This window comes from Alexandromys fortis, unplaced genomic scaffold, assembly GCF_014885135.2.
Source record: "Alexandromys fortis isolate MF-2015 unplaced genomic scaffold, M_Fortis_MF-2015_v1.1 scaffold_5, whole genome shotgun sequence".
In the NCBI taxonomy this organism is placed as follows: Eukaryota; Metazoa; Chordata; class Mammalia; order Rodentia; family Cricetidae; genus Alexandromys; species Alexandromys fortis.
The window spans coordinates 354,420-368,107 of NW_026067924.1; the positions used below are offsets into that span (position 1 = coordinate 354,420).

At 44.4% G+C, this 13,688-nt stretch overlaps 1 protein-coding gene across 3 annotated transcripts in view; it reads right to left on the reverse strand.

Moving 5' to 3' along the window:
• Positions 1–13,688, reverse strand: part of Phactr1 (phosphatase and actin regulator 1) — a 241,247-nt gene that overhangs the window by 146,024 nt on the left and 81,535 nt on the right. For all 3 annotated transcript variants that reach the window (XM_050142440.1, XM_050142439.1, XM_050142441.1), the window contains exon 2: positions 9,033–9,197. In XM_050142440.1, coding sequence (XP_049998397.1) covers positions 9,033–9,197 — 165 coding nt within the window. The remainder of the gene's footprint in view (positions 1–9,032; positions 9,198–13,688) is intronic.

A 13,688-nucleotide genomic window follows, 5' to 3' on the forward strand; every position in this document is an offset into this window, starting at 1 on the left:
GAGGGCAAATTTGTGCTTATTTTCCATGGCACGTCAAATCCAACAGACCCATTGCTGTTGCTGGCATCCTAGTGCAAGCATGCTTTCCTTGACAGGAAGAATACAATGGCAGCTGTCATGTGTTACACCTTGAACAAGGGTGGGAGCTGGCCTCCAAAGACAGCTCAGTATCCATGTCCTTGTTAACTCCACTTTGATGGTGATTCTAGGTTGGCCCTGTGACTCCTTTAATTACCAGAAAATACCATACTGTGAATCTCCATCAATTCTGAATCTGTCTTTTTTAAAAAAAGATTTATTTGTGTGTGTTTGTGTGCATGCACGTGCACATGCGTGCGCACACTCATGAGCCCATGGATACCAGAAGACACTGGATCCTCTAGAGCAGTGGTTCTCAACCTTCCTATTGCTGTGGTCCTTTAATACAGTTCCTCATGTTGTGGGGATCCCCCAACTATAAAATTTTCATTGCCTTGTTCAGAACAGTAATTTTGCTACTGTTATGAATCATAATGTAAAATCTGTGTTTCCCATGGTCTTAAGTGACCCCTGTGAAAGGGTTGTTTGACACTCGCACCCTCAGAGGGGTTGTGACCCACTCACTACTCTAGATTTAGGGTTTTAGGTGGTTGTGAGCTGTTCAATCTGATTGCTAGGAACAAACTTTTGTCCCCTGGGACAGCAAGAGATCCTCTTTACCCTGAAGCCATCTTACTAGCTCTCTGGATCTAAGTCTATTATAGCATGTTGGGCCTCACTTTTGTTCTCTAGGGGGCCCTGATTTGTGTCCTGGAGAAACTAAAAGACAAGACTACATAGGAAGTCCTTGAGACTTCATGGACAGGGGATAAGTCCTAGCTCCCCCATCATGACCCCAATTGTCTCCAAATGATTTCAAGCCCATCTACTTCCAAATGTATAACAGATTTCCCAACAGATTAGCAGTAGAACCATCCAGCTGAGCCCAGCCAACCTCTCAGCTATGAGGGATGATCTAATGATTGCTGTTTTAAGGCAATAAGCATGGAAGACATTGTTACACAGCCACTGACAACTCGAAGAACAATGCTGTTCAGAGTTTCAGCTTGTGCTGTTTTGCAGCTGAATCTACATATTACTCCAATAAGCAGAACAATTATGAAGGATGGCAAATCCTTCAAGGACTAAGTCCTTCCACCTTTGCCCCAGTAACTACCTTCCTCTCCTTTCTTCTTTTCACCATGAATTTTGAAACACAAACCTAGCTGGCCACATGACTGACTTGCAGTTCAAAATGCACTTCTTTGGTACCTACAGTTTCTCTGCTTCTTATTGAGACATTAAGGGAGAGGGGGAAAGGCATGTAATAGTTTTGAATGATAAGCAAAAATACTGGCTAAACTTCACTTTGAGAGGTAATGGTTGTATCTTTCACAAGCCAGTGCCAAAAGACACAGATTTCCACAGCCTTTGTTTCCCTATCTCCTCCACTTTGCCTCGTAAACCCTAGACATTCCCTTTGTGGGTCACAGATGCGACAGACAAGAAAGAATATTTTCGGCCTGTCCATGCTTGACCTCTTTTTGTTTCTGTCTATTTTTAGTGCTGAGGATCAAAGCAGATGGAATGTGCCCAACAATCCCCCAAAGGGAATGTGTGACCCAGCCAGATGCTGAAGGTTACTCCGCTTGGTGCGGCGCTTTCTTATGGAAATCAGATGCAGACACTTCACGTACATACACGTATGTTTGTTTTTCCTAAGTATGAGAGCTGTCGTCACTGAAAGATGTGTGAAGTGTTACTTCTTTGGCTTTGCAATCCTCCCCCCCCCCGCCCCGAGAATATTTCAGTTTCCCTTGGTGCACGAACACTGCATTAAAGCAAACTGTGCAGCTTCGCAATCTGACGGACCTTAAACAAAAACATCTTCTTCCTCCTCCTCCTGCTCAAGCAAACTTTCAAAATCTATTTCCTCTCCTTGCATTTACTCGTCAACTGATGCTAACTAAACTCCAGCCATGTGGCTTCCATAGAATCATTATTCCAAAGACATGAATGGCGAGTGGTCAGTGAGCACTGCAGACTCCCCAGTCAAGGAAGCATCTTGTCAGGCCCTGCAGTGTTGACCTTTCTTCTTTTTTCAACTCTCATACTCTGATTTGGTGACACTGCCAGTTTCTCCTGGATTTCTCTTTTTTCCCATTAAGCCTCATCTGCCTTCTTGGTTTTTACCCATGACCTCCAGGTCAGAGGTCCTCGGGGTTGCTCCCATCCCCTTTGCCTTCCAAGTAGCTTTCCAGTTTATATCTTATGGCTTCAAAAACAACCCAGGTGCCCATGACTTCCCATCTGCATTCTCAGCCAGATCTCTTTTGTCCCTATCAGAGCTCTATCCCCAGCGACCCTCCATCTGACGCTTTGAAAACACATGGAAGTCGGCATTTCACCAAATGTATCATTCTGCCTGGTGGCCTTCTCTTGGGAATCTCGGACACAGAGAATAGTAGCCTGCTACCTAACTGCCCAGCAGTAAGTTCAAGGGGAATTCACTCTACCCTCCTTCCATACTTGATCTCTAATCAATATAGCCCATCCTGTTTCCTAAGTACCTTCTGGTTTGTTCATAGTCGTCAGCTGCGACTGTCACTATTTTGGTCTAGTCTGCCTTCCCTTCTCCCCAACTTTATAATCGACCACCTGCTAGTTGGTTTGCCTGCTACCAGAATCAACAGGAACAATTAATATGACATTTAATGTGGCTTTAAGGAGGTGTCTTCTTGATTCTATCCCAAGTAAATTTTCTTTTGTCACAAACATCTATGTAGATTATACACTTGAAAACAACATTTGGGTTCCATGCCAAGTTTTTCCCATAGAATAGAGACTGACCTTTAAAAAACATGCAGTGCAGTCTCCTGAGAGGTTGTGTGTGAGCGTGCAGGTGAGCATACATGCATGTGTGTGCAAGGGTGTGTGTGTGTGGTTGCATGTGTGCATAAATCAGAAGTCAATCTTGGGTATCATTTTAGGATGCAGTTCACCTTGCTTTGTAAGACAGGGACTCTTGCTGGCCTGGAGATTTCCAATTTGGCCAGTATGGCTGGCTACTAAGCCTTGGAGATCTGTCTGTCTCTGCCCCCTGGGGTTGTGAGTGTGCCACCACATCTGGCTTTTCAATGTGGGTCCTAGGGAATGAACTCGGGTCTTCATGCTCGCATAGAAAACACTTTACTGCCTGAGCTACCTCCCCAAATCCTCAAAGGCTTTTTACTGCTTAACGATAAAGCCCAGGCTCCTTAACATGCCCTGATCAGTATCCAACACCTTTCCCTGTCCAGCTTTTCAAACTCCATTCCCCTCTCCCTCCAAAGCCTCTTTAAGCTAACAATGCCTTTCAACTCAGAACCCGTTTTGGAGGCTACAGATTTTAAACTGTCTTCTCTGGGCTTAGTGCTACTCTGTTCTGTTGGCCGGGAGAGAAGACTTGCTTGTGTTCATTGTCTTACTCCCTGGTTAGTCATGCAATTCTCCAGAAAACTCTCCTGGTGACTTTTAACTACGTGGCTTGTCTCCTTTGCATGCTCAGAGGCTCCACGCATCTCCTGTCTCATCACGTTTACCGCCCCACGATCGCTAGCCTAATTATGTGTTCTTCCCTTAAGACACGACCTTTAGAGGAGGGAAGAGCACAATCCATGCTTGTCCTCGCTACTCAAAGTTCATGGACGATGGCCTGCACACAAATAAAAGAAGCATGCTGAGTTGGGATCCTTTTTTGCATTTCCTGTGGTTTGTAGAAGTCGAAAAACCTAGGTTCTCAGGAAGGAGGAGACACCGTTGCTGTTAGGGAATTGGAGAGACTGAGAAACTCTAAAGCGAGGGTGCTGAGGCCCACGGTTGGCTCTTTTTCTCAGTGCTGTCTGTCAGTCCCATCCTTTCAAGCCATCATGGAAAAACGTAAACTCCCAGCTCAGCAGCTGTGCCAGTGACGGTCCACAGAGCTTGCCTACATGGCAGGCAGATCTTGCCTTTATGGAAAAGAATGGTGCTTCCATTAACTACCAATGGACTGCTACACTACACAACAAAGACAAGGCTTCGTGCACTCTCAGGTTGCATTTCTCTGCTCCAAGAATACCAAATGTACATCCCTTAATTATGTGACCTGCTAGGAATCCCTAGTAGAGAAGAATTAGTGATCTAAGATTAGCGAAGGGGCTTTCCATCTTGAGGATCAGGAACAGACTTCCAGAAGAGCCCAGCAGCCCATAGTACCAGGTTCAAAGCCATAATAGAACATTTCAATATAAACTGTCTTCTCTATCTAAGGAGTTTTATCTAAAGATATGGGCTTGCTGGAAAGGGTTCATAATGTCAGCAATGACTCTGGGTTGTGGGTGTTCTGGCTTTACGGACAAGGGGCAACCTGCAGCAAGATGAAGCACTGAATCCCAGGCCAGGGTTAAGAGCTGGCTTGCTGCTGCTGCCCTGGAGGCTTTCAGGGTAAGAAGCAATTTCAGCAGCCCAAGGAGAAGCCGGTGCTCTCTGCTTCTGGGAGCCCTTATGATACCCTGTCCCCAGACCCTGTTCTGTATGTACTAGCTGACAAAGAAGACCCATGTGCAAAAGCAAGCAGGTTATCTCTGCGTCCCACCAATGGAGCGCTATGGCTGTCAGCTGGGTACGGCTGAGTGCCAGCGTGACTCACAGCGGGTAGGGAAACAGGCAAGCAGTGACTGCTGTCTGGGAGTTGCTGCCCTAACATACTGCTTCTTGTATCGGGAGAGTCTGCTAATACGGGAAGAGAGGGACTAGAAAGCAACCTTGGGTTCTGGGACTCCATTAAGTGTTCGTACTTCAGTCACTTACAAAGACGGCGGATGGGAACATCTCAGTTTGGGAAAGAACGAAGCATTCTCAGGAGAAATTGTCAGTTCAAGAGTTTAACATGAAAACTGCACAGGAAAGTTTCTTGTCTTACACAACTGACAAGGACAAAGTTAAGCCAACATATAATTTTATAAATAAGATATGCAGGTATGTTAGCCTATACCATGGTTTTGGTCTGTGTTGTTTCCACATAGTACTATCTTGAGGCTCCTTTATTTGAGGATGTGGGTTTTGCCTCCATCAGCACCTGTCCTTCCACTAACCTCGCTAATAGTCTGAAGTTCTTTGACCTCTCAGCATCTTGACGTCTATTGGCTTCTCTAATTCTTGCCAATCTACTGGAATTCCCTTTTCTAATCTAAATGTCTATCTTAACCCCTGCTGCCTTCCAAAGAACACATGAAAGCTCCTAGTGGCCATGAAAATTTTACTTGAAAATAAGTTAGTAGCAAATATAACAAAGTTAAAGTCTTTTTGCTGATGTTGGTGTTTTGAGACAGGGTCTCACTATGTAAGCCTAGTTGGCCTGGTACTCACTATGTAAAAAGTCTTCCTAGGACTGTGCTAACAGGTGTGAGACACCATGCCAGACTCAGAAGTATCTTTGAATGGGATTATTACTAAATGTTATTTCTAAATCCAATTTCCAGAGATGAAGCACAGAAATGGGCCAAGCAATGCTGGCATAGTCAGCAGCAGGAGGGACAGAGGTGGAAGGACTTCTTTATGAGAATTCCAGGAGGAGCCAGTCCTACTAGTGTCTTGACTGTAGTCTTCAGACTGTGAGCCAACTCATTTCCATGGCTTTATACCACTGAGTTTATGGCAACTTGTTACAGAAATCTTGGACATGAATACAAATCCTTTCTCTTTTTTCTTTTTCTTTTCTGTTTCTCTTTTTACTCAACTGGTAAAATTATGATGCAGGATGGCTCCCACAGCTTTATCCAAACCTGCGATGAACAGCCACAGCTAATGAAAAAGGTTATCGGTGTTATATTAGTTATTTTTCAAGTTGCTGTGACCAAACACCTGGTAGGAAACAGCTTGGAGGAGGCTCACAGTGAGGGGATGTAAGTCCACGGTGGTGGGATGGTATAGTGTCAGGGAAATGGGGATGGTGTGGTGTCAGGGCAATGGGGATGGTACAGTGTGTGTGGAGGGCTTCATGAAAGCAGGAGCTTCCAGCAGATGCTTGTTCACATCTCTCCTGATCTGGAAGCAATGGAGGAGACGGGCAAAGGTCTGGATTTCTGTGTTCCTCTCTGCAGCATCCAATTTTAGCTAGAATCCTCCACCTTTAATATATAACACACCTTAGTCCCTAACGGGATCCTTTATACTTTGTTACACTTCTTTTTAGTGATGTTTGATCATCCTGTCCCGATTTCGGATTTTAAAAAAAAAAAAAAACCTTTAGTTGCTTAAGTCAAGATTTCTCCTATCCCTGGAGATGCATTCTCTTAGTCATTACCCCCTACTCAGTCTCGCTCAGCTTTCTGCAAAGACTGCTCTACCTGTTGTGATGGCCCTGAACGAGCTGTCTTACTAGCTTCAATAAGAGGAACTGAATAATGACTTTCTTTAAAGAAAATTAATTTCTTTAAAGGAATACACATGCAAAACAAACATATGCACACCAGCTGAACACAGCTAACCAGTCTGCATTCTTGTAATCTAGGAATCCTCTTGTATAGTTCTCATATTTGTGACTTATCCAAACATTGGAAAGTCACCACTTGAAATTATATACCAGAATACAATTCATTGTTTTGACTATTCCTATGTTGTCAAATTATCCCTTTGGGCTAAGAACTAGCCCAGAAAGTTTTTCCTCTGAAAAGGTAATAAATAACATTCTGGAATCCAGTTAAGAAGAAGGGATGCTACAGGGTGAAACATGGGATTTAAAATAAGCTAGAATAGCTTCAGCAACGTGGTTTGCTCATCCATCTAGTTTGGTAAAAAGTTGTTCTATAGTGCAGCCTTCTAATCCAGGAGTTGTCTGTTTTTATTGATGTATAATCTTACTGATTCTTGGAGAATTCCTTACGTGCCGATAATGTATTTTGGCCATATTCACATGCCTCTCCTCCCCCTAACTCCTCCTAGAGCTATCTGCCAGTCCTCATGTTCCCTCTCTTTTTTGTGTAACTAACAGAGTCCAATTATTACTGCTCATATATATATATACATATATACATATATACATATATACATATACATATACATATATATATATATATGTGAGGAGACATCCCATGGAGCAAGGGCAATTACCAGGGCTCCAACCTTAAAGATAGCTCCTCAGCAGAAACCAATGTCAACAGGCCCTCAGAGGACACTTCCATTTCCTTTCTGTTCTATTGTCTTCTGCCTTATGTCATTGACAGAGTACATTTTATTTAGGTTTCCTCTCTACTTCCTTTTCATTTTTTTTTAAATGGGCATGAACTCTTCCCTGCTCCATGTTGGGATGTCGACAAGCTTGAGCTCATGAAGGTGTTTGTTAACTCTAGTTTCTTTGTGCAGGTGGATTTGTTGACGGACATTCAGGCACAAGAAGCCCATCACTTAAGAGTTTCATTTGTGAGTGGGACAGAGGACAGAAGCCAAACCCAAAGAGGAAGTGCTAGCCTTGGGGAGAGATAACAGGATGCGTTTCTAGAAAATGGTGGGAGAAGACAACAAAAGCCCAGAAGAGGGCCCAGGGGGGTGACAGCATCCATAGAGAGAAACAAACACTAACTTGTAGATTTCTCAGGCCATATGCTCAATCCTTAAGCCCCAGTATGAATGTAGATAGCTATGTGTCTTTGGAGACCAGCTAGGTTTAAATAAAGTCAAGATCGTGGGGCCTCTGATAAGTCCCATCCCCCCCTCAGATGACACCCAGACAGCATTCTTTCTGTGCATACATAGAAAGAAGAAGGTCCGTGAGCATGTAGTGAGATGGCAATCACTGACCAACTCAAGAGGTTTCCAAAAGAAACCAACATGGTTTGTAACTTCACCTGGGACTTAAAGCTTCAGTGACCATGAGAAATAAGCATCTTTGGTTTAAGCCATTTAGTGGGCGGTATTTTGGTATAGCAACCCAAGACTACCACAAAATCAAATGCGATCTGCACACATTTCCTACCATCTCCTCTAAAACCAACAGGATGAAACTCCTTGTCAGTCTGGCGGTGGTGGCGCACACCTTTAATCACAGCACTCAGGAGGCAGAGGCAGGCGGATCTCTGTGTGTTCAAGACCAGCCTGATCTACAAAAGCTAGCACCAGGACAGGCTCCACAGCTACAGAGAAACCCTGTCTCGAAAAACCACAAAACAAACAAACTCCTTGTCGTTGTCTACACATTTTTCTCTTCACATCCTCATGTTCTTAAAAACAGCTGCCTGTTTTGCTCATTAAGTCTCCACAAACAAAAATTCATGTAAAGGACTGATTCTTACCCTCCTGTTTTGTTGATGAGGAAGCTGAGGTACAGGTAAATAAACCAGAAAAGCTCCTAGAACCAGCAAGTACCAGAACCTGGATCCGAACCGAGGAAGCCTGGCTCCAGGGATGACGACTTGCGGCTGAGCTTATCTCCCCCAATATTTCCCAGCTGGCCAATGAGCTATGAAACGCATGGCTAACTTCACATCGCGGTGAGAATTCACTTCCATCCTTTGTTTTTCTGCCTAGTCCAAGAATCACTTATTCATGATTCTTCCTCCATGAAATAACCTGATCTAATCTGCCAACAACCGTACATAAGTCATTTTCTGCTGGGTGTTGACTTTTACTGGAGCAGTGACAATCGGTGAATAGTAAGAAATGGATTGTCGGGGCTGGAGTGGAATTATTCAATTATAGAAAAGGTGGAATTCCAAGTCCAGATTATTTATAGATCAAACAAAAGCAGTCATTTTTAAATTAAAAAAAAAATAACCAACAAGAGAAAAGAAAAACCTCCATGAGAGAAGGGACAGCAAGCAGCCGAGGCTTAAAATCCAGTCCTTACCATATCAGCAATTATTAAAGGCGACAGCAATCGCAAGGCTGGAGTCTCTGCTTTGGGTCAGACAGCTGATGGGAATCAAATCCTCCAGATTAAGACGCAGAGTTTAACTCAACGAACAGCCAATAAGAAAGAAGGCCAGCAGCCACCTTACCTGCTGATGTGTGCTTGAACTTTTCACTTTTCTTCTTCCTCCATTTCCAAGGCTTGAAAATCCTTCCCAGGTTGGCAAACTTACTCCTCCTCCGGATAGGTGGGGTGTGCGTACCGGGGACCAGCGAGTCAGAACGCATGGCCGCCAGCCTCTCCACTTCCTCGGCTTGTTTTTCCCAAGAAAGCAATTGGAAATAAAGAGAAGGGGGGGAAAGTGTTAAAACGGGAGCCTCACAGATGGCCAGCTTTTCCATGGTGACAGATAACAGAGACCACGTGACTTGAGCTCCCTTTGCCTTTTGGAATGGAAGTCATACCGACGTGTTCTGAAAGCTTGGGGACAGTCAGCCAAACCCTAGAGATCTAGAACACCTTTACTGAATTTGCTAATATTTAAAGAGGCAGGTTCTTATGGCGCCGTACAGGCTGGTCCCAGCCTCCTAGTTTCAGGCAACACTCCCGCTTCAGCCTCCTGAGTAGCTAGGATTATAGGCATGCCACCACCATGCCAATGAAGTGTATTCACCCCTGACTAAGGTGGTAGGGAAGGAAGGGGATGAAGATGTCAGGGGGTCACCCGGCAGGTGACAGGACTCCCCAGAAGCCATCTGAAGACTCACTGGGGAGTTGGTGTAACTATTAGTTTGGTAATTTCTCACCCAATATATGGCGGATGTATATATATATACTTGCTGGTTGAGAAGAAGGGAGGAGGAAAGCATCATCTGCTTCCTGTTATGGTGCTGCTGTCTCCACCACCCACTGCTTGTTGCTTCTTACTGCCCTGCTGCTGGATTCCAGCTCTCGAAGCACTGAGATTTGGACAGGGAGCAGTCCCCTCCTTTGGTAAATGGGCAATACTAAAATCATTCACACTTCCAAGCCGGGCGGTGGTGGCGCACGCCTTTAATCCCAGCACTCGGGAGGCAGAGGCAGGCGGATCTCTGTGAGTTCGAGACCAGCCTGGTCTACGAGAGCTAGTTCCAGGACAGGCTCCAAAGCCACAGAGAAACCCTGTCTCGAAAAACCAAAAAAAAAAAAAAAAAAAAAAAAAAGAAAAAAGAAAAAAAAATCATTCACACTTCCATTAGAGTTTTCCAATGGCCTCACTTCCTTTTATCCTGGAGCCTTGCTTTAAAATGTTTCTCGGCTGTGAGCCCTGGCAAACTCTTTAGAGAACATGTAAGACTGGCCCCAATAGCCACATTGTTATAGTTTGGATTTGGAGTGTTCCTCCTAAGTCCGATGTGTTAAGCTTGGTCTTCAGTCTGTGGCACTATCAGGAGGTGGTGCAATCTTTAGAAGTGGAGCCCATTGGGGGGAAGTTCAGGGGTGTACCCTTGAACAGGGTATTTGGACTCCAACTTTCCCTCTTCCTGTCTCTTTGCTTCCTGGCAGTCGGGTGAGCGGGCAGCTTTCATCTACCATGTGATTCCTGTCTTCATAAGAATTTGTTCCCTGGTCTCCGGCATCAGACGCAGTCCTTGAGAACTTGACCATGGGACTGAAGAGTTTGCTTGTTGGGGTTTGAATATGCTTTTGACACAACCCATCTTAAAACAAAAAGGGGCTGAATCTAGCAGTGACATCAACGGAGAACTGTCATTGGAGGAGTCTGGAACCAGCTCGCCTGAACTCCTAGCAGGACTTTATTATGCATCTGGGTTTTTATCTCAGAATCAGAAGGGAAGGCAATTTTTAAAAGGGCACCTGACCATACTGTATGTATCGGATGTTCACGTTTTCCTAGAGACTGGGGCTATAACAAAACAGAAGGACATAATGACTGGTAAGGTTACACCAGGACATAGGGCAGACAATCGGCCCTGAGCCTGAGGTATAGAAGATGCTAAAAAAAAAACATGCTTTGGGGCAACCCCTGCCCAAAGAATGAGTGTGATCTAGTTAAGGACATTCAAAGTTCTTAGAGGAGGGGCTTGGTTTTAATTGGCAGGTAAAGGCTGTCTTGTGTTTCTATGCAAACTGTCTCTCAAATGTTTCTGGTACTACTGAATGCTCAGTTTAGCAGTGGCTGTAGATGGGACTCCTGGTTAATAAACTGTAAGGCCTCTGACTTCATCAGTGGATGAGTCTATCGACAACTTCCTAATTTGATGGCATCACTGGGGAATGGTGGGAATTAGGAAGTGGGGCCTAATTGAAGGAAGCAGTCACTGGGACTAAGTCTTCAAAGAGACTGTATCTCTAGACCCTCCTAGTCCCCTGTCTCTCTGCTTCCTCACTGCCATCAGGTGAGCAATTCTCCTCCACAACACACCCTTGCCAGATATCCTGCCTTACTGTGGACCCAAAGCTGACCACAGACCCACATTTCCAAACTGCAAGCCAAAAGACATTGTAAAAATTGTTCATCTTAGGTATTTGTCAGAACAACACAAACGCTAACTAACACTATTGGGATACAACAGCAATCGGATGTTTCATAGGAAGATCACTGTAAATGGAGACTCTACTTTTGTTCCCAGCTGTGCAGACCTGAATAATCATATAAAAACTATTACAACACTTGTTTGCAGCTCTTACATCTTAAATTAACCCATTTCTATTATTTTATATTTTACCACAAGGTTCGTGGTTTAGTAAGGTTCTGGTGTCTTTCTCCTTCGGCAGATACATGGCATCTCTCTGACTCTGCCTTCTTTCTCTCTGCATTCTGATTAGTTTTCTCCACCTAACTCCATTTTGGTCCATAGGCCAACTAACCTAACTCCATTCTTTCCTGCCATAGGCCAAAACAGCTTTGTTATTAATCAATGGTAATAAAACATATCCATAGCATACAGAGGGGAATCCCACATCATATCCCTGCAACAGACAAGGAGAGGCACATTGGAATATAAGGAAAAGGTGCTAAAGAGAATAATCAGAAGGCCTCCATACTCACGTTCCCTAGTACCTAGGAAAGCAGTGCCAGAGATTCAGAAATAACAGTTGTGATTCAAGCAGGGGCATGCCGAAGGAAGAATGACTAAAGTTTGGGTTTTCATTACAATGATGTAATGTCTTTAAATAACACTGACGAGAAAGGAAGAAGTTGAAGATATTGGAAGCTCAATGTCAAGGACTTTGGGCCCAGATAATATGACTTTTTTTCCACCAAAGGTTGAATTTTATAGCCCCAGGTTTTGGGGAACTATTTTGGAAAATTTTCCAGGTGGGAGAGCAGAAACAATCTCATCTTTAGGGCACATTGCAGGATTCAGGATACTGGGAAGAGGGTGAGAAGTTTAGGGAACGGGGTTTCCAGGAAGGAGAAGAGAAGGAGGGGTCAGCACGCACACCAGCGCTCAGCACCTCAAGTCTTTATGCAGTGCTGTTGAAAGTCTTAACTGAGGCTCGCATCGGGTCAGACCTAGGCAGAAAGGAGATTCCTCCAGCAGCCCTGGGGAAGGCAGATGGAGGCTGAGGGGAGAAGATGAAGGTTTGGGAGACTTTCTATGAGTATGCAGATCACTAAGAAGGTGTTAAAACTAAAAAGAAATTAAAAGCAGGCTATAATAAAAATTGAAAAGGAAGCCAACTAGAATGGGCAAAATGAGCCGTGGGGCAACAGCGCGTTTGGACCCCCTTGCCTTTAGACGGTATCAGCTGCTTGAGATGCCACTGCTGCAGTGGCAGCAGCTGGGTTGGATTTCTGATAGAGTTTAGATCTGTACGTAGGAGAAGTTAAGCAGCTCCCCTCCATGTCCTCGGTTAGCAGCTCATGCCCCCAGGTTCCTGTCCTGTTTGCGTTCCTCGGCAATGGACTGTGGCCAAGTGTTGTGAGCTGAGATAAACTCTTTCCTCAAGTTGCTTTTGGTCACGTGTTGCATTACGGCAATAGGACAGTGACTGAAGTTGTTCTCAGCTGCATCTTTAAGCAATGGATGATAAAAATGGTTCAGAAATTGTTGCATTAAAATAATTGCAACCAATTAGGAGGGCTTTTGTAAACCCAGAGTGGCAAGCAGCAGAGAAAATATTTAAAAGGCATAATTATAAGTCTAGTTAAACGAAACCTTGATAAGTGTATTATTAAACTCAAGATACTTAGCCCATAAGTGCAGGAGATTGCTGAGCCAACCACCTTTAATTAATTTGTACTTTAATCACTCACGCTACATTTTCATCTATTCATCTGGTGACAGAGGCTAGTGCTCAACCTGACTGCTCTGCTATCAGATAATGACACTGGAAGGCACAAGGCCAACTTGTTAATACAGTTTTAAAAAAGGAAGAAAACCAAAACAGAGCTCAGAATCAAGTACTCTCCTGATGCAGGGATGTGAGAGATAATGGGATAAAGGCAAGAGGAAGGGGAGGGGTGTGGGCCAGAAGTATTGTTGAAATCAACCGCCTTTAACACACATCACAGAAAGGCTGCTTTGCTCAAGCTCTCTGTTCTCAATCTCAAAGACAGCTTTATCAGGCAGCTGGGGAGGGGAAGGGCACTCACCCACACAAGAATCAACTCCAGGGTCTGATACAGGAAGGGGAATGATGAACCAAGAGATGGGAAGCCAGGTAGCTGAGCTAACTCAGAGCCTGCCAACAGAGGGAAGGAAGCCTGGGCTAGCATCTCCTAGGGGCTTACCAGAAGCAGATCCAAGGGGACAGTCTTTAATAGGCAGCTAGGTCTTCCTGTATGACAACCAGA